General features: G+C 46.9%; 1 protein-coding gene and 1 long non-coding RNA gene across 2 annotated transcripts in view; one reads left to right on the top strand and one right to left on the bottom strand.

Annotated features, from left to right (window-relative positions):
• Positions 1-2,809, bottom strand: part of LOC113845226 (uncharacterized) — a 37,796-nt gene extending 34,987 nt beyond the window's left edge. The window contains exons 1-2 of the long non-coding RNA XR_011803703.1: positions 2,686-2,809; positions 2,017-2,087 (exon numbers count right to left, since the gene is read on the bottom strand). This is a non-coding gene — a long non-coding RNA (uncharacterized lncRNA). The remainder of the gene's footprint in view (positions 1-2,016; positions 2,088-2,685) is intronic.
• A 49-nt stretch (positions 2,810-2,858) lies between these two features.
• Positions 2,859-21,490, top strand: GPR139 (G protein-coupled receptor 139). The gene is made up of 2 exons (XM_027468817.3): positions 2,859-3,122; positions 17,075-21,490. Exons 1-2 carry the CDS (start codon positions 3,002-3,004, stop codon positions 18,007-18,009), a joined length of 1,056 nt encoding a protein of 351 aa, XP_027324618.1. The 5' UTR covers positions 2,859-3,001; the 3' UTR covers positions 18,010-21,490.
• The last annotated feature ends 1,232 nt before the right edge of the window (positions 21,491-22,722 follow it).

Raw genomic sequence — 22,722 nt, 5'->3', positions numbered from 1 at the left:
TTGTTTGAAGTCGTTTGAAGGACAAAAAAAAAACACAACTCAAATCATCTTTTACCCTCTGAACACAAGACCAATCTTCACAGTCATTTACTTTGGGGATTTCACTCTGACATATTCCAAATTATTTCATTAATTTGACCTCAGTGAAGCAAATGCAAATCAGACCTGGAAACCTGGTCCATTCTGCATTAGAAGCCCCCGGCTCACCAAGAAATATATCTGTTTCTGTGCAGATTTGCATGCAGGAAGGCAGAGAAGCTCTTCAACGAGCTTTAAACAAGTTAACTGAGCTACCAGAAGAAAAATCCTTTTCTCTCGCCTCTCCATTTGCAGGCCAGGGCAGAGGAAAGGTTAGTGAAAATGAACACATTTTCCAATTCTTCCCATTATACGAAGGAAATGCATCAGATGCAACAGAGTCCCATGCAACTTGGAGACTGGAGTGAGAGTTCAAAGCAGAGAGATGGGAAAAGATTAATTTTCTTACGACCAAAAGTTCCTGGCATACAAGCAGCTACCTGAACCGTGCCCCGGAGACTAACTCTAACTCTGAGGAAACTAATGCTACTATTATAGAAATCTCTCCAGGGAAGTCCTATTGCTCAGGATGTTTAAAACTAGGCCAGACAGAACAGTGGCAGAAGCACAACAGAAAATGGATGACATAGATGCTTCCTTAGCCTCTAGCTTCTGTGGGATTTCACTTGTGTTAATCAGGAAGCTGAGACCCACGGTGCTGCAAACCAAGTGTATGAGGCATTCTAACCATCACTACCAGAGTGCCAAGCCACTACTCCACTGCCATCTCCTCCTTTTGTATGTTTCTTTGCTGATAAACTTCAAGTCAAAACAGTGAGTCATGCTTTCAGTCCTGCTGATGCATTTACGCTGCCTAAGAAAAGGTTCCAGGAATCACCACTTCACTTTCAGTAGGCAGTAAAAGATCTTTCCTCATCAGCTGTATTGCAGGAGCACAAGAAGAAACTATACTTTTTCAAATAACAAGAAGAAAACCTTTAGGTTAAAAATCTGGAAAAAACAGGAAGAGTTGAATTCACAGAGCTTTATATCTCATTATCACACCCACCACATACACTGTTTTATGCAACTCTGTGAGTGAATGAACTGTTTCAAAAAGTTTCTTTTTAAAGGGGACGCATTCACTTACAGGTCATATGAGCAGACTCTACCCATCTTTAAGGCTACATTCAGACATCTACTGAAAAAGAAGAGGAAAAATGTATTCTTTTTCCAGCATGTTTAACCTGAGATGCTTGACAACAGTTTTAGCACAGTTCAAAAAGTCCTCTTCTATTAAATATTTTAAGCATGTGAATAATCTCACTAAGTCTCCCAGCAAAGTAACTTCCTCAAGTCTTTGCAGGATCAGAGCCTTGCTTGCCCCCTCTTCTTCCAAGCAGAAAATAAACCACCTTTCAAACAAGATCATGGAAACCCAAAGACATCATACCTCTGCTTTGTAACTCAATGATCTGTCAGTTTTTGTCCTAATGGTGCCTTCTCATCTATAACACTCTTTTATACTGTATTATTATGCACAGACCACATCTTTGCTTAGTTTTACAAATCACACATTATGTTCTTATGCCTATCCCAACAGAACCGTTTCTTTGACAAACTCCACATACATTACGTACATACGTACTTGCAGCCATAGAAATCAGTGGGATTCTTCCCACACACAGCACCAGGCTGTGGACTTAAACCCCACACACATTTGATGATACAAACTTGCTTTCTGCCCAATGAAAGTGCACTGTAATTAAGCACCTACTTTATCATTAGCCAACAACCTCCTGCACCTGTCAATACGCTGTCAGCCATACAGCCCGCTAACCGGTAGCACAAAATACTGTGCTCCACCAGCTTAACATAACAATCATACCTCCAAATCCTTTATTAATTACGTGTGCTTTATGTTCTGAAACACACAAATGCTACGGAATTGGTGGAGAACATTTTCAAAATCCCAGTTTCCCTTTTGCTTTGCCGCACCTGAATTGCACGTGTGTCCTTAGGCCATGGGGGGGTCGCGGCGTCTTGCACTGCTGGCAGTCCAGGCGGTGCTGTGGGGTGGAGAGTGACAGCGTAATTAACCCCAGGTTTGGGTTTCAATTTTTACAGATGAAACCCCTCATGTCAGGGCTTACTACTTTCTTACTAGCTGGTTTCGAGGCACAATACAGGGCTGACAGCTGACGGGCAGGTATGCCACCAATAAAACCTGCCAGAGCTTTTTCTTTTGCCCTGATGGTTGCTCACTGACTTGGCAAAAAACTCCTTTTTCACAGAATCACAGAGTCCCAGATTGGCCGAGGCTGGAAGGGAGCTCTGCAGACCACCCAGTCCAAACCCCTGCTGAGCAGGCTCACTCAGAGCACATTGTGCAGGATGGCATCGAGGCAGGTTTTGAACACCTCCAGAGGAGAGCGCACAACCTCTGTGGGCAGCCTGTCCCCGTGCTCTGTCCCCGTGCTCTGTCACCTCACAGCACAGAAGTGCCCCCTCGTATTGAGCTGGAACCTCCTGGGCTTCAGTTCGTGCCCGCTGCCTCTCCTTCCTCTCGCCGGGAAAACTAAACAGAGACCGGCCGCGTCCTCTCGACAGCCTCCCGTGTGTTTGCTGCCTTTCAGTGAGGGAACAGCTCGCTGCTCTCCAACCCACCCGCGGTGCCAGGGGCCCTTCTCCTCTCCTCATCCCGCCGCGCCTCAGCAGCCGCGGTCCCGCCTCCGGGGGCGGGCGGGCCCCGTCCAGCGCGTGGCAGCGGCGGGGCCGGGGGGCGAGGCCGGGCCGCCTGAGGCAGGGGCTGGGGCTGGGGCTGGCCTCGCCCCCTGCCCGCCCCTCGGCCCTGCGCCGCCCGGCCGGGGGCGCTCCGTGAGGTGCCGGTGCCGGTGCCGGTTCCTCCCGCCGCGGGGGCCGCGCCGCCAGCACCGAGCGCGTGAGGGGCGGGCGGGCGGCGGCGAGCGGGGAGAGCGGGTCGATGGAGCACAACCACCTCCACCTCCACAACGGCTCCCTCCTGGCGCACCACCGCTATGGCTGCGGCTTGGGGTACGCGCCCGTCGTCTACTACAGCCTGCTGCTGTGCCTCGGGCTGCCAGGTGAGTGCCGCTCCCCGGTCGGCTGCGGGCTCCGGGGGCTGCGGGATCGCTGCGGGGGGAGCCGCCGGGGTGCCCGCAGCCCGCCCCTCGCCACCCAGCCTCGGCCCGCAGCGAAGTTTCTGCCTCCGCCACACGCGAGGTGGAGCGGCAGCGGGCAGCGGGGCGCTGGGGCTGTCCCCTAGCACGGCGGGGGCGAGGAGAGGTGCGAGGGTGCGGGTTTTCTGGCGCTTTCCTGGAGGAGCCGGAGCGGGGACGGAGCGCCCTGCCCGAGGCTCGGGGTTGGCCGGGCAGCGGGCTTGGGAGCCCGGAGCCATCGGGAAAGTCAGCTCCTGGGGGCTGCGCTCCGCAGAGGTGATGGAAATGCTCACCCCGAGCTCCCTGAGCACGGTCCTGAGCTGGGCAGGCAGTCCCAGCTCGCTGCCACCAGCCTCCAGGCGGTGCGACCCGCAGCACTGCCTCCCACTTAGAAAGGGGACAAAGACAAGGCGGGGATGCTGGGGGAAGCAGGGGATGAGAAAAGCAAGATGAGTGGGGTGGAAGGGAAGTTCCAGGCTCGGTGTGAACACCTGTGTGGTACCGCTGCCACACACGGGTACCACGGCTCAAAATGCCCAGATGCCACACGAGCATCATATCAGCGTCCCTGTCTTGGCCGAGGACCCGGCAGGTTTTTCCCCCCAGGGGTCTGTCTGAGGCTGTCAGCGAGGCAGTGGGGACTGCAGGGAGCTGTGCCTGCAGCATCCCTTCTGCACTTACAGATGGGGGCTTTAGCAGGCGGGGGAACATCGGGCTTACTCCCTGACTCGGCTCTCCCAGCCTCAGAGTGACTTACAGCGATCCCAAGGACAGGCACAATGAGTCGGGCAAAGTTAGAGCAAGCAGCATTGCCGAGCCGAGCCGAGGCAGCATTCAAAGGGTGCAATTTGGGAGAGTTTGGTTGTGTCTAGCTACTGCTGCACGTTTAAAGTGGCATACAGATGGTGAGCAGCACTGGTAGTTAATAGTCTGCAATTTCTAGATGTTTTGTTCACCTTAATTTCTCTGGCTTAGAAAATAATATTCTCCAAGCAATTAATTCACAGAAAAATTTTTTAATCAGACACAAAGAGAAGCCTGCCTCTGAACAGCACACATGCAATTACCACTCTGCATATGAATTGATGTTCTTTGTGCGTTTTTTTTCATTTCTCCCTGGCTTATAATTAAATTTTGAAGACTGGCTAATAGTTCAGAGAACTGGAAAGTTAGGTCCTGCATTTACCCACAGAGCATGCAGGGCACTGGCAAGTGTCTGTGCTCCACAGCATCAGTGAGCCTCAGCCCTGACCTGAAGGGACCCAGCCAGCAGGGCTGAGGAGGTGGTTTCCTCTTCATTGATTCCTCAGATCTCCGCAGTAATGACAGGCTCCGATTTCAGCATCTATCCTCTAGGAACTGACCAGGACCCTCTCAAGATTATCCAGTGAAGAAGTTGTCATGAGCGGTCTGTGACTAAGCTTGCCTTTGTATGTCTTTTAAATGGAGGAAAATCTTACGTGTGTAGACAAGAAAATTCACTTAATGAGTGTTCTGCACATACTTGCACCAGCTCCCTAGGGATACTACATTGTAATTACAGACCTAACGCTGCCATTCTAAGAACATGCTTAAAATCGGTGAAGGAACCAAGGTAGCAATGGTGACGTGCATTTCTGAAGAGCTCAGACATCCGTTTGATTAGAGAACCAGCAATAGCACTTAACAGAACTAACCAAAACATTTGGTGGTGCAACACTGCTGAGCTCAGTGGATTTACATCAGGTGTTAGCGCATCAACTTGGTCAGTGCGTGTTATCTGAGGGTAACGTTGGCGCTAACACCTGGAAACACCATACATGTACAGGATGCTGAGTAAATGCACAGTGTGCTGCATGCCTGAGGAACTTAAGATTCTCATTTTGACATTGCAAGAGATGAAAACTAGCAGGGTAAGTTTAGGGGAAGACAGACAAGCTTCCCTCAGGATGTGGTACAGGGTGAGAACAGTGCTAGAGAGACCTTTTTGTCTTTTAATTTGAAGCCACACTACAGTTTTCTAACATTAGAAAACTCTAGAGGTAATGCACATATTTACCTGATAGACAAAGAGCCGTGACATCTGTGGGATCTAAGTAATCAGCTTTGCAGGGTGCCAACAATTTGAGAGAAACATCGTCTAGGACCTGTCCTCAAACGGAGCACCAGTGCAGTGTTTTGCTGACATAGCAATGGTCAACTCCTTGCTGCAAGTCTTGGACAGGACCGATGAGAGGGGAAAACATTTAACTGTTTTTGCCTTTTCTGCTCTGGTGCCTGAAGGAAATTTCACTAACTCAACAACTCCACTTTGAGGCCAAGCTATGCCAGGCCTGATTGTGTATGCAGAGAAAGCATCGTTTCCCTCACTTGTATAACCCAGGCATCTGAGCAGATCCTTTTCTCAGCAGCGGCTCTTTCTCCCCTCCGTTCACCCAGGCACCAGAAAGTCTGGAAAAGGCAGAGACAAAAGAGGGAAAAGTGAACTCCCTTTGCCCTTTGGTGTAACAGCAGTGCACACAGGGACAAGAGCGAGGCCATCCCCTGCAGAGGCGCAGCAGCAGATGAACCACTGCACGCCAACCCTCCGCAGTCAGGTACCATGCACCAGGGTAGCTGCACCCTGCACCCCTCCCAGACTGTGCCTTGTGCCCAGCTGAGGTCTGTTCTTTTCTCTCTAGGCACAGGCTGACAAGACAGAGAAACATACTGCTTTCTGAAACTCGTTTTGAGTTCAGATGTGCAAATTCCTGTTCAGAGAGGTGGCTGGCAAGCACGTGGTCCCACCCCTGGGATGCTGAGGGAACAGACTGCACAGGACAGTGAGGAGCAGAGAGGTGGTAGTGCTGGAACTGGGGTGATGCTACCGCAGCAGGGGCAGTGCTACAATTCACAGAGCTGTTCTGCAGCCCCAGCGCTGCCTTCCCTGCACTTGCCCCCTTCTGTCAGCCAAGGAGGAATCACAGAATCATCTAGGTTGGAAGAGATCTCCAAGATCCACCCTCTGACCTAACACTAACAAGTCCTCCGCTAAACCATATCACTAAGCTCTAAATCTAAACATCTTTTAAAGACCTCCAGGGATGAAAAAATATGGAACGCTTCATGAAAGCACCTCCAGTTGGCTGGGAGGTGAGAGAGGGGCTGCCGGAAGGCTTAATGGAGGCATTGCTTGATTTAGTGAGAGAAAATGTCAGAGAAGAGGTGTTGTTGAACATGGGGGAGGGAATTGCTCCGATTCAGTCAAGGGGAAGGCTGGTAAGGTAGAAAGCAAAGAGCAACAAGTATCAGCTCTCCGTCCATCTCCTTGCTGGTGAGCTGCACAACGCAGCTTCACTGAAGAGCTGTGGCTGCGGCGGTGCCGCCAAACACAGCTGGGAAGGTCAGGCACAGAAGCAGCGGCGCTCACAGCAGACAGCTGGCTTTGACCCTGATTCCTGCTTCGCAAGGAGGTGCAGCAGCAACAGAATTGCCATGCAATCTCTTTCCCCTTTGGGGGTATAGCGTACTGCTAAAAGGACATGGCGGCAGCATTTCCTAAATCAGGGCCTGACCTGATCCATGCTTCCTGGGGTTTCCTCCTCCTGACAGTGCTGCGAGGCAGCGTGCAGGCTGCTTTCCTCACTGCACGATGTCTGGCTCACTTTGACACACAGCACAGGGCACATGCCCAGCACCCTTAAGCCCTTGGGAGATAACACTCGCACAGGTGCCCCAGGGAAACGCTACTCCAAGCTGGCTGCTTGCAGAGCCTGGTCCACAGATGTTTCTTTCATTCGTGCTTTAGGCTTCTGCTTAAAACTAACTTAAAAGCAGATTCGGGACTTCGGAAGGGCGGGAAAGCAGCCTGGACACACATGGCAGAAGGGTACCTCCAACTGGAGAGCAGGAACAGGTAGCTTTTGTGTCAGACCTGCTGCAGAGCAAGGTGGCACGGAGATGGGGACAACCCAGGTCATTCACACCCCAGCTGTGCACAGAGCACACTCGGTGGGATGCACGCAGAGGGAGGGAAGCTGTAGCCTGGACATAGAGGAGTGTGTGAGCTCAGCAGGGGTTCCTACCCTTTTTAACGTTGTCAGGGGAGGGTTACACCTTACAGACCTTCCCCGAACAGCTGACAGCAAGGCAGATGCTTCCTTAGGGTGTTGGATTAGCATGCAGGTGTGTAACGTTTGCATTGCGCCTGTGCAAAATGCAGCATAGGCGCAGGCAAGCTGAAAAGGTGGAGAAGTGGTCCTGCTGGAGCCTTCTCCCCATATATAGCTTGGAGTAAGGAGGCTGTGCAGGGAGGCACTTAAGCCAGGGTAATGGTCCTGGCAGGGCACATACTGCTGGTGGGCTGTTGGTTGAGCGTCCCTGACCCAAGAGAACAATGCCCTGTCTGCGTGGTAAAAGATCTGCAGCCCATAGACTAAGTTTTTGTACATCCTGCAGACATAAGCACAAATGGTACGCGGCAGTTATCCAGGTCGTTACTAGCTGGCTGACTTCTAGGAGCATTTGAGGTGGGAAGTGGAGGCAGACAGAGAGAGCGATGCAGGAGAGAACGGAAGAATTGTGCAGAAGAGAACAGCAGAGACAGGAGGTGGGAGAAGCAGCTGAGCATTCCTTTTGGGCTGCTGCCACTAGTAGAGTGGAAAAGAGGAGAGAATGTACAGAGTTCACCTGGGTGAAGTTTTACCAGATGATAAAAACTAAGAGCAAAAAATCTGATGTGGCATGACAATGTAAAGAAAGGAAGAGGGGAGGAGATGAGGTAGTGGTGTGCACAGAACAAACAGAAGGAAGCTGAGCGTGTGCACAGCACCGCACAGCTCCTTCAGCTCCACGGTGGTGTCGGGAACAGGACCTGAAGAGCTTTGCCATCTGTGTGCTTACAGGCACGACCTAGTAAGGAAGAGGAGCAGGCAGAGGGGCAGGTAGCAATGTGTGGTGGTGACTCACATGGCAGGTAGCGGCCAGTGAATACCAAAACAGGCGGTAGGAAGGTGGACACACTGCACACTTATTCAGGAGCATCCGACCCATTTTGGATTTTTACCGTCTACTTAGTATATTCTTCTGCAGCCCCAGTACAGGTTTCTGATTAAAGAGAGCATTTCCAACACCTCAATAAATAGCCCCTCATAACAACACACCTGAACAATAGAGGTACCAAAAGAAGAGCTGAAAATGAGCGGGAGAATTGTTACACACAGAGTTATGACTTTGAAAAACCAGCACTCTTCATCTGCCGCTCATTAGAGAGACTTCACGCAGTAAATAAGAACTGAACCCTCCCAAGGCCTGATTCAACCCCAATTTTATTCAAAGACCGTACTTTCTTTGACTTAAAATCTGAATTGGACCCAAAGCCAGTACATTGCATCCTGCTAAAGGAGAACAAATAAATTGGCAGAACTTTCGCTCAGCAACCAAAGGGCACTGCAGCACGGTACAGTAGCAAGGTGGACAGAGAGGGGAACAAAACTTCAGCCAACACGCTTAAAATGAATCACTTCCTATTGTAAAATGAATGCTTTTTCTTTAAGGAAAGAAGAATCATTATGAAAAAGAATATATTCCTTACAGTGCTCCTGCACAGAAATGGTGACAGCAAGACGTGCAGATGGAAGCTGTTTAGCTCGGTCAGTCTGTCTGGAGACTGTGCCCACTGAAAGCCTTGCAGCCTGAAAGGAAGCGTATGGCAGAGCCCGTGCTGATGCAGAAGAGGACTTGATATTGCATCTCTGAACACCACTACAAAGCACAACTGCTAACTTAGGTTTTGTTCTGCCACATTAGCAGGAAACAACGCAGTCAGGGCTGTAATGATAACGAGGTGCAATACTGGGGAGGCTCAGCAGACTATGAAGTGCACAACCTTGTATGGCAGGCTGCAAAAATGGATTGGGAAGGAAAATCTCCGGAGGATATTTTTCCTTGGTATGACAACGATACAATAGAGAGAGCACAGCCAGTTTTCACTGTAGGTGGGTAATGCGGGGCCCCCAGTTGTTAAGAAGTCAAGCCATTCAAAAGCACTAGGCAGCCTAATACCCCGCTGGTCTTCATCCACCCCATTACTTAGTTCTCTCCTCCTCCTCTTTCTGCTCCCCTCCATAAAATCGGGGTGAATCAGCAGACACAAGCCAGCAGGAGAAAGCCTTCATCCGCACACGTCAGAACAATTTACTGTAGGCAGACAAACAAAACCAAGATTTCCTGACCTGATGCTCTCTCTGCATTCACAGGCCAAGCACAAAACAATCCCTAGGCACAAAGGCTTTCACCTCCTGTTTCAGGTGGTCTTTTTGAGACTTTAATCTCTTTTCCTATTAACTTTGAGATACAAAGAAGAGAAACAAAGCCAAAATTATTTCCTCGAGCACAGGAGACCTCACACACAGTTTTCAGTCTTCACTGTAAAGATACGTATTTATGTCAAGATCTTAAACTCCAAAATGCAGAGCACTGTCCGTGCCATTCAGTGGGTGACAGGATAGGAGAAGGTTGTATTGGGTTGCTTCTCAGGACACCAGTACAATCATGCAGAGGGAATGAAGCAGGAGCAGCTAAGTAGGACCATGATTAGCAGTGTAGAAGAAGACCAAGAGGAGTTTTTTCCCTTTAACCATGGAAGAGAAGATAAGCCTACCTATTAACACACTGAACACATTGTTTTTTTCATTGAAATTATTTTGTATCATCTGAAACAGAGAGCCCCTGGACACTTGTCCAACTTTTCAGTCATCAGGTGCATTGACTGCACGGGTAGGTGCACTGAAGGTTGCTCTTGGTTTCAGGACAAATTGCCTGTCAGTCAGCTCCTTCCAACTAGGACGTTTCACAAACATTTGTGCATTCCAGATGTGATTTGTTCAATGTCCAGGCTGGCACACTAAAGAGCAATGTATCTAAGTGTGGATGCAGTATGTGCGCAGTGGGGGAAATAAAGCCAAACTGTGATGGTTTTACATAGTCTGTAACTTCCTGCTTATTGTGTAGAGTTGGCATTGTCTCTGAGAAAGCTCAGCCATGGGGCTTGCAAGCATGAACTCCTGTAGTATTAGCTAATGCTTTAGGAAGACGTGAGGACTTTGTTTTTAGCAAAACCGCAGTCAAAGGTAAAATCATCTTAATTATTCATGTTCAGTAAAGAATTCATGATATTGCCCTTATGAAATCACCACGTCCCGCTACCATCCTAGTCATCCCATTGAATACCTTTGGCACTTAACTCAGTGCTCTGATGTTTGATTTCAAGTGGGTAGAATGGTTTTGTTATCCTCAAGCTCAAGTTACCCAGCCTGAGACCTCTAAAATTTTGCCGACAGCCCACGTTCAGAAGCACAGACACCTGCCAAGTGAGACACCCGAATTGCCTTGAAATTCTGTCTGTCCAGCTATGTCACATGAATAACCAAATCCTTTTTATGAGTTCTGCATTATTTTGCAGATTGCTTTTTCTCCTCCAGCACAGATTTCTATTAAAAAGCTTTACTGCCATAGTAGTATGGTGCGAGGCTAGACATGGAGATGAAAATTTTAGACATTTCTATCCTTGCATAGGTGCCTCTGAGGAAGGCTTTGTGTGGGGAACATTGAGCTCATTAGAGGCTTTCTGCACTGCAGGCCCAGCTGAGGAAAGGGCATATCCTTGCCTATCCTGTCTCACTATTGATCCAATTTCCTTAAAAATGTACAGCAACTTCACTCCTGCAAGGCTTATTTTATTTGCATTTATATCAGTGGTTTTGGAATGCATGAAAAGCCAGTTATTAGAAATACACAAATATACTTTGTGGTGTGTCCATGAGGTGTTCTAGACTTAGCGTTACAGCTCTGAAAACAAAAAAAACACATAAGTCGTACCACCCTTGATACTTTTTTCTGGAACAATACAGCTGTGTCACTGGGGTCAGCTGTAGGCAACAGGGAAGGGGAAAATATTCCTTTGTCTTTGAGAGACCATACCTGCGTGGGAAGGGCTTATGGTGCTGCTCTGGAGATTGCAGCAGAAGACCATGGAGTGAAAGTCATGTTCTGGCCCAAACACAGTTGCACAAAGTAAGGGTAGACTCATCACATAGATGAAGAGGGTTAAGACAAGAAGAGGACAACCAGATCCCTCTGACATGACAGCACATGTCCCTGCCAGTCAATGTCTGCTGGGCCTCCATGCCTCTTAGTCCAGTCTTCCTTCTGGCTGTTTTCATATTGCAAAAACGGTTCTATTTTATGAACACTAGGAGCAAAAGCCTACTCCAACTGTCTAGGAAACCCAAAAGCAATGCAATGTAATTACACCTGTCTGCCAGACAAGTTACTGCACTTAACAAGCCTGAGTGGTTGGCAAGGCTCAAAATGAATACCGGCCATTGGCGTCGCTGCACCATTACAGCGTCTGCGCCCTTGAAAATCGGAGGAAGTGCTTTTGGCTTGGTTAAAATCTTTCTCTGGCCTCAATGACCCAATTATGGCCAGCGCCAGCCATTGAGAAGAGTGCACCATTCAGTGTTCTTTCCCAAAGCTGCCTCAGTTAATAAATGCTGTCACTGAGAAAAAACAACCCTGGAGGCCAGATCTCACTGACAGAGTCTGGCTGGTGACACCAGCTCGTTAATTCACCTGTGACTTGCAAGGGCAAGGACGTGCTACACTTCCTCTAGCAGCTGCTAAGTCTTCAGGTTAAAGGTTTCACTTCTGCCCTCCAACCTGGCATGATCTGTCCACGCACATGGGATTTGTAAGCACAAATCACACGAGAGCCTTTCTAGAAGGTGTGAAGCTTTCTCAAGTCGCAATCCTGCACACATTCATGTCACAGCTTTTGTGCTGCTCTTTTTTTGTCTTGGATCCTTCCCCATCCCCTGGGAGACAATGCACGCACCAGCAGTACAGGCTGATGGCTCTTCCCTCCCAAGGGTGAGTGGGTGCATGTATCTCAGCAGCGCTCAGACAACTGAACAACAAATAAATCAATTCATTTTAAAATCAGTCCTCACAGGGACTCTCAGAGAAGGAAAAACTTGTATTGCACTAATTATATTCTATAAAGTATCTCTTTACACTTGGCAACTGTTTAAGAAGGGATCTCAGGATATGATTATAAAGGAGCAGAACAAATTACATTATCCATGAGCAGGCATCGCTCAAAAGGTTGTTCCCAGCTGCTGAAGTGCTGAGTCCGACCCATACCATCTGCAAGAGAAAAACGTGGAACTGCCTTACGCTCTTTAATGACAGATGAGATGCAGGGGTCGTTTTAAAAAGAACATCTAACCAGCTATAGCCAGCATCCCTAATAAACGGATGTATACATTGCCATGGCATTTGTTTTTTGAAATCATTCCTGCCGTGTAGCCTCTGTCAGAAATCACCTGTTGTCATCAGTGTCTCCAGAGAGCTCCCACACAAAGTAAAGGCTAAATGCCATTCGCATCTCAGATCTGGTAACCACTGGCAAATGACTGTGTTAGTAACCGTGGTCAGATCAGCCTGCTGAACACAGTACATGTTTACATTTTAATATTGCCTCCTAGCCGAGGGGAAATCATCTATTCCCACCAAGCCAAAACATCCCTTTTTTCAGCATACATTTTTAGTACATTGAAGTGAAAGTCTCACTGTTTCAAACTATGAAAGAGGTGTGACTAACGTATTTTTCCAAAGCAATTAAAATTTCATGTTCATAAACAGCCTATGTGCCAGTCAGGTGACTAATGCATGGCTGGTAGTTTCATACATTGCACAATGATTCGTAGGGATCCTAGCAACAACTGTATTTGGTAAAAGGTGTCCATTATATCCAGTGACCTAATGTTTGTCGCACTCAGTAAGCGACCCTCATGGCTACTCCATTTAGGCAGTTTATGATACTGAGCCACTGAACCACACAGTGGGCCTTATTCACAGCCCAGCAGCACTTCCACTTGTGTTGTAAAGGCTATTTCACCGCACAGCCTGCCGCGTACATGCAAAACGTTCTCGATAACAGAAACAAACCCAAGAAAGATGCCTATTTCTTCTTTAGATAGATAAAACTGCTCTTGCTTAAGCTCACACAGTGATAATGGAAGGAGTTGTGTGAATCTCCCCCAAAAGCCATGGTCAGGCACTATTAGAGCTATGACTGTAATCCACGAAACAAGGAGCTGGGGAAACAGCGATGCCTTTAGGTTGCAGGCACCGCTTTGAGGCAGCACAGCAGACTGCCCAGGCGCTGCAGGAGGCTCAGCGAGGCAGCGTGGCTTTGGTATGGAAAGCAAACCCAAACCCACATGGGAACCAAGGTTACTGCTAAAGGACGATCTCTCTGGTACACAGGTTGCCATGTTCTGAGCAGCACAGACTGATGGAGTCTGGGTGTCGCAGACCTTCAGACGCTGTCTTTCAAAGGCAATAGCTCCTCATGATCAAAGGGGAAGAACCAAGGCTCCACCAATTCTTACAGTTGTTTCTCATCATCTGCTAGTGACATCTCTTGAGTCTCCAGCCAGCAACTCCCTAATCAAGCCCCAGTTCTCAACTAAATATTTATAAATTCGAAATGCTGCACTGCAGCAAGCGACGCTGGCATAAATTCCCATCTGTCATCCCCTAATCAACTCCCAGCACAGTGATCAATCTTTTTCAATTTCAGATTATCTCAACTACTTAATACCCAGAAAAAACACTGCAAGAAATGGATACTGCCATCCAGGACAATTCAGGGGCACTGACCTATCCAGCAGCTGGAAGCTGCATGCATTTTATAGCACAGAGATATTTTTATATATCCATTATCATCCCAGTCTTCACCCTGACTACAATATTAGAACAAGAATTAGGGTAAATATGGTTAAAATGTGGTCTCTGTCTTAAATGCTCCTGTCCCCTTTCATCAGCAGTAGGTCACCTTTGCCCACAGGAGAGCTCGTGGGGCACTGAGTAGACAGCCAGGAGTCATGATGGTGCAAGGGCACGGTTGTTCACACAGTACAGTGTTCCCACCCATTTCCCATTTTATTGAGCATTAGGCAGCGTTTGAGGACACACCAAGGACCAAATTAACACTGGCTAGGAAACAGGTGAAGGACCAAATGAGACTTATCCATAACTGCTCTCTGCTTTCCCTACACAGCCTGCAAAAGGAGAAATACTCCCTAACCCTGTGCTACGACACTGCCACACTGGCAGCTTTCTGCTACACCCCACTATATATCTGCTTTCACTAAGTCAATGACGTTACTGTATTTCATATCATCCAGCCAGAAAAAGCACTAATGTGATCCCAGGGAAAGCATTTCCAATACAAGATATTGTAACCCTTGCAGAAAAATTGGACAGAGCTTGCATGTACTTTTGTCAGATCAATTTTCTAATCCGGCTCACCAAGCAAAGCTTGCTGGCGTTAGACGGATAACTTGCATTTCAGTACATGCTGTTACTGCCGTTGCTGGGAACCCTGAGAAAGGCGGGGGAGAGGGGACAGGAAAGGCCTGCTCATAAATCTGCTCCTGTAGGGAAAAAAAAAAAAAAAAAAGAGGGGGTAGGACCAAACATCAGGGCCCCCAGAACAGGCAGATGATGTGGGGAGCGACGCTGCTGTGCCAGGGCACAGCTCAGCTCCAGCATCCCTGCAGGAGCTCCTCTGCAAGCGTGGCCAGAATTTACCAGCAGGGGCCAAAGTCCCCAGCTGTCCCCCTTGCTGTGTGCAAGCTCCAGCTGCTGGAGTGCATCAAATCCAAAGGATTTAAAGCGGAGGTGAGCACCGTGGGTCACATCCAATATCTGCAAAGCCAAGCTATTCAGCCCAGCTAGCCAAAACCAACAGCAACTGGCACAGTCGAGTCAAATCCCCTGACTCGAGGATTTCCTTGACAGTACATCACTCACCGTACCTCTAGGGCTCATCAGCAGGCACAACAGGTACATTTTGTAAGCGAGTGAGCAAAAAATGGCACAGCAGTTCTGAGTGCATCACCCCCCCGGCTACTCTGAGCTGAAATCCTTGAGGTTGCATTCCTGTTAACAGAGGATGGATTCAAGAAAATTATCTTGAAGGTGATTTCAGACAATACTGTTGGGAAGATTACATAATTTAACCTGGGGAAGGATTCAGTTGATTGTCATATTTGGTCTAGTTTTGTTCCAAGATACAAAATTAATAAATTCAGCTAATACAGAAATAGGTGACACTTATGAGGGCTATTACTCAAGATCATTCACTCTGCTGCAGTTCATTCCCCTGACGACAGAAATCCGCTCTCAGAAAGCAGACTTCTGAAGGCATTTGCAAAGGAGGAAGTTTTCCCCAGTACCAAGTAAAACAGTTTTAAAATGTGCATTTTCAGTTGTAGGACATAAGTCTCAGGTCACTGTTACTTCCTTTCTCTCCAGTTTGAAGAAATCCTTACTAATATCGTTGTTTTGTTTTGGGAAACCCATCAAAGTTTGCAGAAATGTTTGAAGCAGTGAATGCACAGAAGAGGTGATTTATAGAGCACTTACGAAAATGTCAAATACAAACATTTGGCAGTCTGTTATACAGTAAGCTAGTGCTCTGATTTTTAAGCACTACTTCAGGTATTCTAGCCAAGTGATTTAAACTTCTGATGGGAACAATCTTGCCTGTCTCCTTCCAGCCATGCTGCTATTAGGAACTACAGGATTTTTTGTCCTGATTCAGGACTACCCAGTAAGTTCTAGCAAACATAAGCAAGTTGTTAAAATTTGGCTACACCTTACTGCTAAAGCAAAGCTCTCAAGGACTGCAAGGCTTGTTCGTACCCATTGTGGGGAGCTCTGCCAGGCCAGGTGCTGTAGGACCAAGCCCTTTGTAGAGCACTTATATACACTTAGATAATTTTATAATATAAGCCAGTAAAGTTTATCTTTAAGTCGAATAGCTGAGTTGCAGCTTCAGAAGTCTGAAACAAACTAGATGGTGAAAACAGCAAAGACAAGATACTGTAGTGTTTCACTGCATTATTATTTAAGTGTCATGTACCACTTCTAGGCATGGGTTAGGTGATGGGTTTGTGTTGTGCTCAGAGAGTTGCAAACAGAAGCTTTTTCAGGAAACTCAGGGACATTTACAGTTGTGCTGAGCCAGAACATCCATCATGTCTGATTTGACCAGCAGGATTTCCTTAAAGGCTGTATCACTCCAGAGGCAAAAGACCTTGTAAGCTGGGGAAGGAGCTGAGCTCTGAAGAGCAGCTCTGGATAAGCAAGCAGATCTTTGTTCCGGCGGTGGGAAGAGAAATGCTTCCCCAGAGCCCACCTGTAGAAGAGCAGGTCAGAGAGGGCTGAGCTGCAGGAGGCACATCCTGGGCAGAGCTGGGAACTTCTCAAAGCCTTGCAAAGTGCCTCCAGTTCTCAGGAAGAGCCAGGGCCACGTGCTTCCCTGGGAGTCCTCCGATCAATGCAATCCCACTCAAGCCAGATACAGGGCCAGCTTGGGCACAGCAGGTAAGAGGAGAGCTGCTGTCCTACAGCAGCTGTCTCAGCAGCAAGCCCAACTCACTGCTCCCTCCTGCCACCCCACACATGGGTGGGGGGGACCCAGCACCCCCTGCTCAGGATGCTCCTGCTGTGCCTGCAGCTGTGAGGCCAGCTCCGAGGAGGTGGCAGAGGGAAGCTGGATGCTGCCTAACCCCATATCAGGACTGAAGGTCCCGGCTTCCTGTCCCTTGTCCTGGCATGCAAGGACAAGAAGTGACAGTGTAAGGACAGTTGGGAGCAGGGCCACATGCTCCTGTGTGGCAGCTGCTCGCAGGGACCCAGCTGCAGCATTTTTCTTTTGGTTTCTTGGATTTTAATAAAGGTCATGTTGCCAAGTGTTTGAACAGAGCCACTGCTCCAAGCAATTGCTCAGAAAAGGTAACGTTATGTCTTAATGGCCTAACTGTGTGTTTCTGTCCCCACAGCAAACATCTTGACAGTCATCATCCTTTCCCAGCTCGTGGCTCGCAGGCAGAAGTCCTCCTATAACTATCTTCTAGCTCTAGCTGCTGCTGACATCCTGGTTCTCTTCTTCATCGTCTTTGTTGACTTCCTCATGGAAGATTTCATCTTAAACAAACAGATGCCTCAGGTACTGGACAAAATAATTGAGGTCTTGGAATTTTCTTCCATCCACACCTCCATTTGGATTACGGTTCCACTAACCATCGATAGGTATATAGCCGTGTGCCATCCACTGAAGTATCATACAGTCTCCTACCCTGCTCGCACTCGAAAAGTCATTGTAAGTGTCTACATCACCTGCTTTTTGACCAGCATTCCCTACTACTGGTGGCCCAACATTTGGATTGAAGACTACATAAGCACATCAATGCATCACGTCCTCATCTGGATCCACTGCTTTACAGTTTACTTAGTGCCCTGCTCCATCTTCTTCATCCTTAATTCGATCATCGTGTACAAGCTGCGACGGAAGAGCAATTTCCGACTGCGAGGGTACTCCACAGGGAAAACAACAGCCATTTTGTTTACTATAACTTCTATTTTTGCCATACTCTGGGCACCAAGAATAATCATGATACTGTATCACCTCTATGTATCGCCTATAAACAACAGCTGGGTGGTACATATTGTGTCGGACATTGCCAATATGCTAGCATTGCTAAACACTGCAATTAATTTCTTCCTCTACTGTTTTATTAGCAAAAGATTTCGCACAATGGCAGCTGCCACACTGAAAGCCTTCTTTAAGTGTCAGAAGCAACCTGTGCAATTCTATACAAACCATAACTTTTCAATAACAAGCAGCCCTTGGATTTCCCCGGCCAACTCTCATTGCATCAAAATGCTTGTTTACCAGTATGATAAGAATGGAAAGCCTATAAAAATATCACCATGAAGAGGGCAATAGCTGGAGTTTCCGGGTGCAAGTTCTTTACAAGTGGTTACATCTTCAGGATGTAATCTGCTGAAATGGCTGTTTTAAAGAGTGGTCATTTGATTTCATTTCCCTGGGAGGCTGAGGGCAGATGAGACTGTTAGGAGGGAACAGGAGCACTTGATTTAGGAGCAAGAGTGAGAAGGCAAACACCTCCGTCTCCTACATAGCATTTTGAATGTGCTTCAGAGTTCAAGTCTTAGTATTCAGTCGCACTCAAATGTTTTGCATCCAAACACCAGTGCAGTCCAAAGTCTTTGGAGGGGGAAACCCACGACAGTGTTTAATTAAGACCTTTCAAAACCACCACCAAAGTCTTACTTGACCATGTAGTTCACCATCAACAGAGCAAACGGATGCTTTTAAGTACTGTGGAAGGTGCCATTTCTGTTGTGTGCACTTGCCAAAAATGATGTGTTCTTTCTGACATGAAATACCGCCGCACAGACTTGCTGTCAAGACCTTTTGGCAGGAGGCAGTCCATGAGACACGAACTGTGACAAACCCTTTTTTAGCTCATTTGAGCAAGCTCAAGGACCGATATATGGCCTGTAACAGCCTTGGCACGGAAAGCAACCCTGCAAGCTGCCAGTGTTCATATGTTTTAAGTTATTTGAGATGTGACCAAGATGGGGAAGCTTGAGGGAGGGAGGTTTCTAGAGCCAAGAACAAAAGCAGCGTATTTTCCCAGCTATTTCAATTAAGGTGTCTAAAGACTTTCAAGTGCGAGGCCAAATCCTGCCTGATGCAGAGCTCCCACAGAAGCTGGTCCTGCGAGGTTTGGAGTGATTACAGCATTCAGATTCCTTGTTAACCTGTGAAGACTCTCAGTTATCCCCCATGTTCAGGCCTTTAGGGAATATATATATTTAAAACCTCAACCTAAATTTTTTTCTTCCTGACAGATTATACCATCCTATTGCAGATTTGCCGTTTAATTGTTAACAGACTATTTGTGAAAGAAATCCATTAAATCTGTTAAATACTCAACAGTAAAAGCATAGATTGGTTTCAAATATTTACCTTATTTAAAGCAGCTTAACTTCTCTTCCTCCACACTCAAAAACCAGCATCCCAGCAATGCTGGGTGTAGAAAATGAGATTTACAGAAAGGCTGAAAGGGCATTTCTTTTATCTCCTTTTTAGATCTTGGCATGTGGTCTCTCAGAGTCACGTACCCCAAGTTTTTACTTATAATTGGGCACTTTGTACAGCCTTACTGACCGGGAGGGCAGACTTCCTTGCATGGTGAACACAAGCACAATTTGGTCAGTGAACACAGCAGCTTCTCAGTAACTGCAAACAAAACACAGCCCGGTGCTAGCAGTGTGTTTGTGTCTGTGCCCATCTCCATTACCAGCAGGGAGCTCATGGTGCATCTGGGACTAACACAGTGACGTCCCCCAAGGAGGGATCCAGTCTACTCTGCTTTGATGGGATCTGAGGGCTGAAGGCATCCCTCCACAACCTGGGTAGTTCAGCTTTGGTGCACTATCACATCCTAAGAAATCTGCAGAAGTCCTGCTGAGGACAACAGCCTGGTTTCCTTCTGCCATGCATTTGCACACCTACTCCCACTGGCATCCTGCAAAACCAAAACCCATCCCAAACCCAAGCACACTTTGGGAAGAAATGGTAGCAGAAGGCACAAGCCACGAAGAGTGGGGCCCCATACAAAGGCTGGCTTACGGACGAAGGGGCTTTCTCAGGAAAAGTCAAGACTTCTCAGGTCGGTCAGGAGGAGAGAGGGGACAGTGAGCAGGTGCCACCCAGTCCTCTGCCAGCAGCAGAGCCACCAGGCTGCAGCAGTGAGGGCCAGCCCACAGCCAGAGATGCTCAGCACTTCCCCATGAGGTGCTCGAGCACCCCTGGGCTGTGCTGGTTAGAGCCAGGAGAGGGGCACGGCTGGCAGAGCAAGAGCTGACCCTTCCTTGGGCAACCAAAGGAATGCTACAAGCCTCAATCTCCTCTGCGCTGAACGGAAGCAACGAACCCCCTCATGTTCTAGGCTGTTTGTCCCTCTAATCTCAACAAACATCACACTTACTTGCAATAATAAAGCATAAAAGGGATGCTCAGCCTTGCTGTATTTATCACAGCAAGGTTAAAATGATTCCTCCCTTTACTAGGGTTTTACATAAATTCAGTCTGGTGGCCATGCCTTCTACCTTACTCAGAAACCTCTGTTCTTTGTGTCAGTTGATAGTAACCAAAGTTACCTTATGAAAAAGGTACTGTATGTTTCATTTGGGGGAAAACACTGTATTTATAACTTATTTTTATGCTAAACTTGTTATGAGGAATGCTAGTTTGAGTTACATGTGAATGAGTCTGAAGTGCAATATCTATAGATAAGTGGTTCATTTTTGAGAATGTATCTATTGAAAAAATATTTATACAAGAAGTTCACTATTCTACTTAATATAATAGTAACCTTACAAAAATAGTGAATGTTTAGGGCTTTTATTTATTAAAAAAAATAAATTAAGTGCGTGGCATATGCTGCCATACACATGGTGTGATTTATCAGTTTTTGTAACATGATGTTTATCCTGCAAACTAGCAGTCATCTGATTTTTTCTTGTCCTGATGATGTATTTTTGTAAATTACCATATTTAAAAATAAAATCTTTTTGTGTGAATATTTATTTCCAACTTAAAACAACTCATTAAAGTGTTGTAACTTCATTTGAAAAACGACTCAACCTTTTTCCATATCATTTTAGAAATGACACGGTGCAATTGTACATGTACAGTGAATTGGTCATTTCGTTTCTGATAATTTAGGGCTTTAAGAGCTTACTTCCAAAGCCCCTTGAAGTCAAAGGGAAGGTTGCCTGTGGCTTTTGTGGTTGATTTTCCAAATCCCTATCAATTTAAGAGGGCTTTGGATCAAGCCGTATCTTGTTAACAGCTGTTTGAAGCCTTCTTAGAGTCCAGTTTGGATAATAAGGCCTTGACTTTTTAGTCTGCCATATGGGAGCTGCTGTTGATAATACTTGCCTTATTTTTGGTTTTGTGAAGCATCTTGCAATGACTGTTGCTAACTAGCCAATGTCTTGCTGTATTATTCATACCTCCTAATTTTCCAATAGTAAGAACTTAACCCAGCACATATAGTGTCATGAGTTAGGGAAGTATCCTGGAGACAAAACCATCTTTGTTCTGTAGATGGTCTTTTGTACTCTAATTTATATTTCAAGTATCTACAATTAGAAAAAAGTATGCTGTGAATGGACAGTTTTACAATTACTTATAGGCATACGTTCCTCCAGAACACAGCTAGGAACAAAGTACTTTTTAGATGAGTTGCTGGTATATAAAATTATGAGACCTATCACCTATTTAAATTGTGAATATTGATATTTTCATAAGTAGACAATATATTGTGTTTGACAGACTTGTTTGTATTATAATAAATTATGAGATGGTGCATAACTTATTACAGTGTTTGGAGCTATTGTGTTTGACTTATAGATTCTCATATACTTTTGATGTTTTTATACTTAAGATACACTGCAAATAAGACTGGTCCTTGTGACAGTTACTGAGTAAAACACAGCCTTGGATTACAGGTATTCATTCACTTGCTGGAAGTAAAAATCTGAAATGCAAGATGTACGAACAACTACTGGCTCAATTCTGCTTTTTAAGCCAAAGTCTCAGCTGCTGTGAGTGTAGCTGAGCTGTTAAAGTCAACAAACCCCTGTCCCAAATGCCATCCGAAAGTCTGACCTGCAGAGATCATTTACACCTGACCAAAGCAGGCATGGTGCCAAGAAATTGTGCTGCTGCTCCTCAGACATTGTAATTGTTGAAATATCCATAAAGTTGGGTCCAGAAGAACAATCCACACAACCTCAAGTCCCAACACTGGTCAGTGACAGAATCGATTTTATAAACTTCCCTGCAGACAGGCTGTATTCAGTTACGGGAGCTGGTGGAAATAGGAAAAGTAGCAGATTGATTCAAATTGGGGATCAAAAGGGATTATTAAAAAGGAAATCCTCCCAATCCACATGCCTGGGGTGCCCAGGGGCTGTGTTTTAGAGGCCAGGCAACTCCTGTTCTGAGTTCCTGTTCTGTTGGGGCTGAGCCTGGAACCCCTCCAGCCTCCTCCCCCAACTACTGGAGATGGATGGGATCTGGCATGGGTTTGCTGGGCTGTCCTGAAGCCACCAAGCACTGGTGGGTGTACGAGGTGTGATCCAGGTAACGTTGGACCCACATCACAGTTCCCACTGACACGAACAGCTTTAGAGCAGGGTTTTAAAGGGCAGCAGTAAGGAGAGACAAATGGGTAGGAAAGGGGCACTGCTGGAAGGGGCAGTGTTGGGTTTGATGGCGCTTATCAGGTAGTTGTTCCTCCAGGAGGAAGCCAGGGATGCGCCTGTCTCAGTATTTTCATTAACAGCCGCAGCATGCGAAGTACCGATGAAATGCAGAGATTATTAAAAAAGCATTGTACTGCCAGTGGAGGACTGAAGGAAAGGTATTTCATGTAAGAACCGGATGACCTTGAAGATTCAAGTGATAAAAATTGGATGAATTCAATAGTAATAAACACAAGGCTCTCCACTTGTCTGCCTGTAACAATGCATTTGCTATAAAACCTCGGTAGTCAGAAACAACCGAGAACCCAGTTGTGCCAGCTGGGCTTGAATGACAATGAGT

The sequence above is a fragment of the Anas platyrhynchos genome, chromosome 15, assembly GCF_047663525.1.
Source record: "Anas platyrhynchos isolate ZD024472 breed Pekin duck chromosome 15, IASCAAS_PekinDuck_T2T, whole genome shotgun sequence".
Classification (NCBI taxonomy): Eukaryota; Metazoa; Chordata; class Aves; order Anseriformes; family Anatidae; genus Anas; species Anas platyrhynchos.
This window is presented reverse-complemented; position numbering and strand designations above follow the sequence as displayed.

Coding starts and splice junctions, on each gene's coding strand:
- GPR139 (XM_027468817.3), top strand. CDS start 3,002: ATGGAGCACAACCACCTCCACCTCCACAACGGCTCCCTCCTGGCGCAC. Junction 3,123..17,074: donor GCTGTGCCTCGGGCTGCCAG/GTGAGTGCCGCT, acceptor CTGTCCCCACAG/CAAACATCTTGACAGTCATC.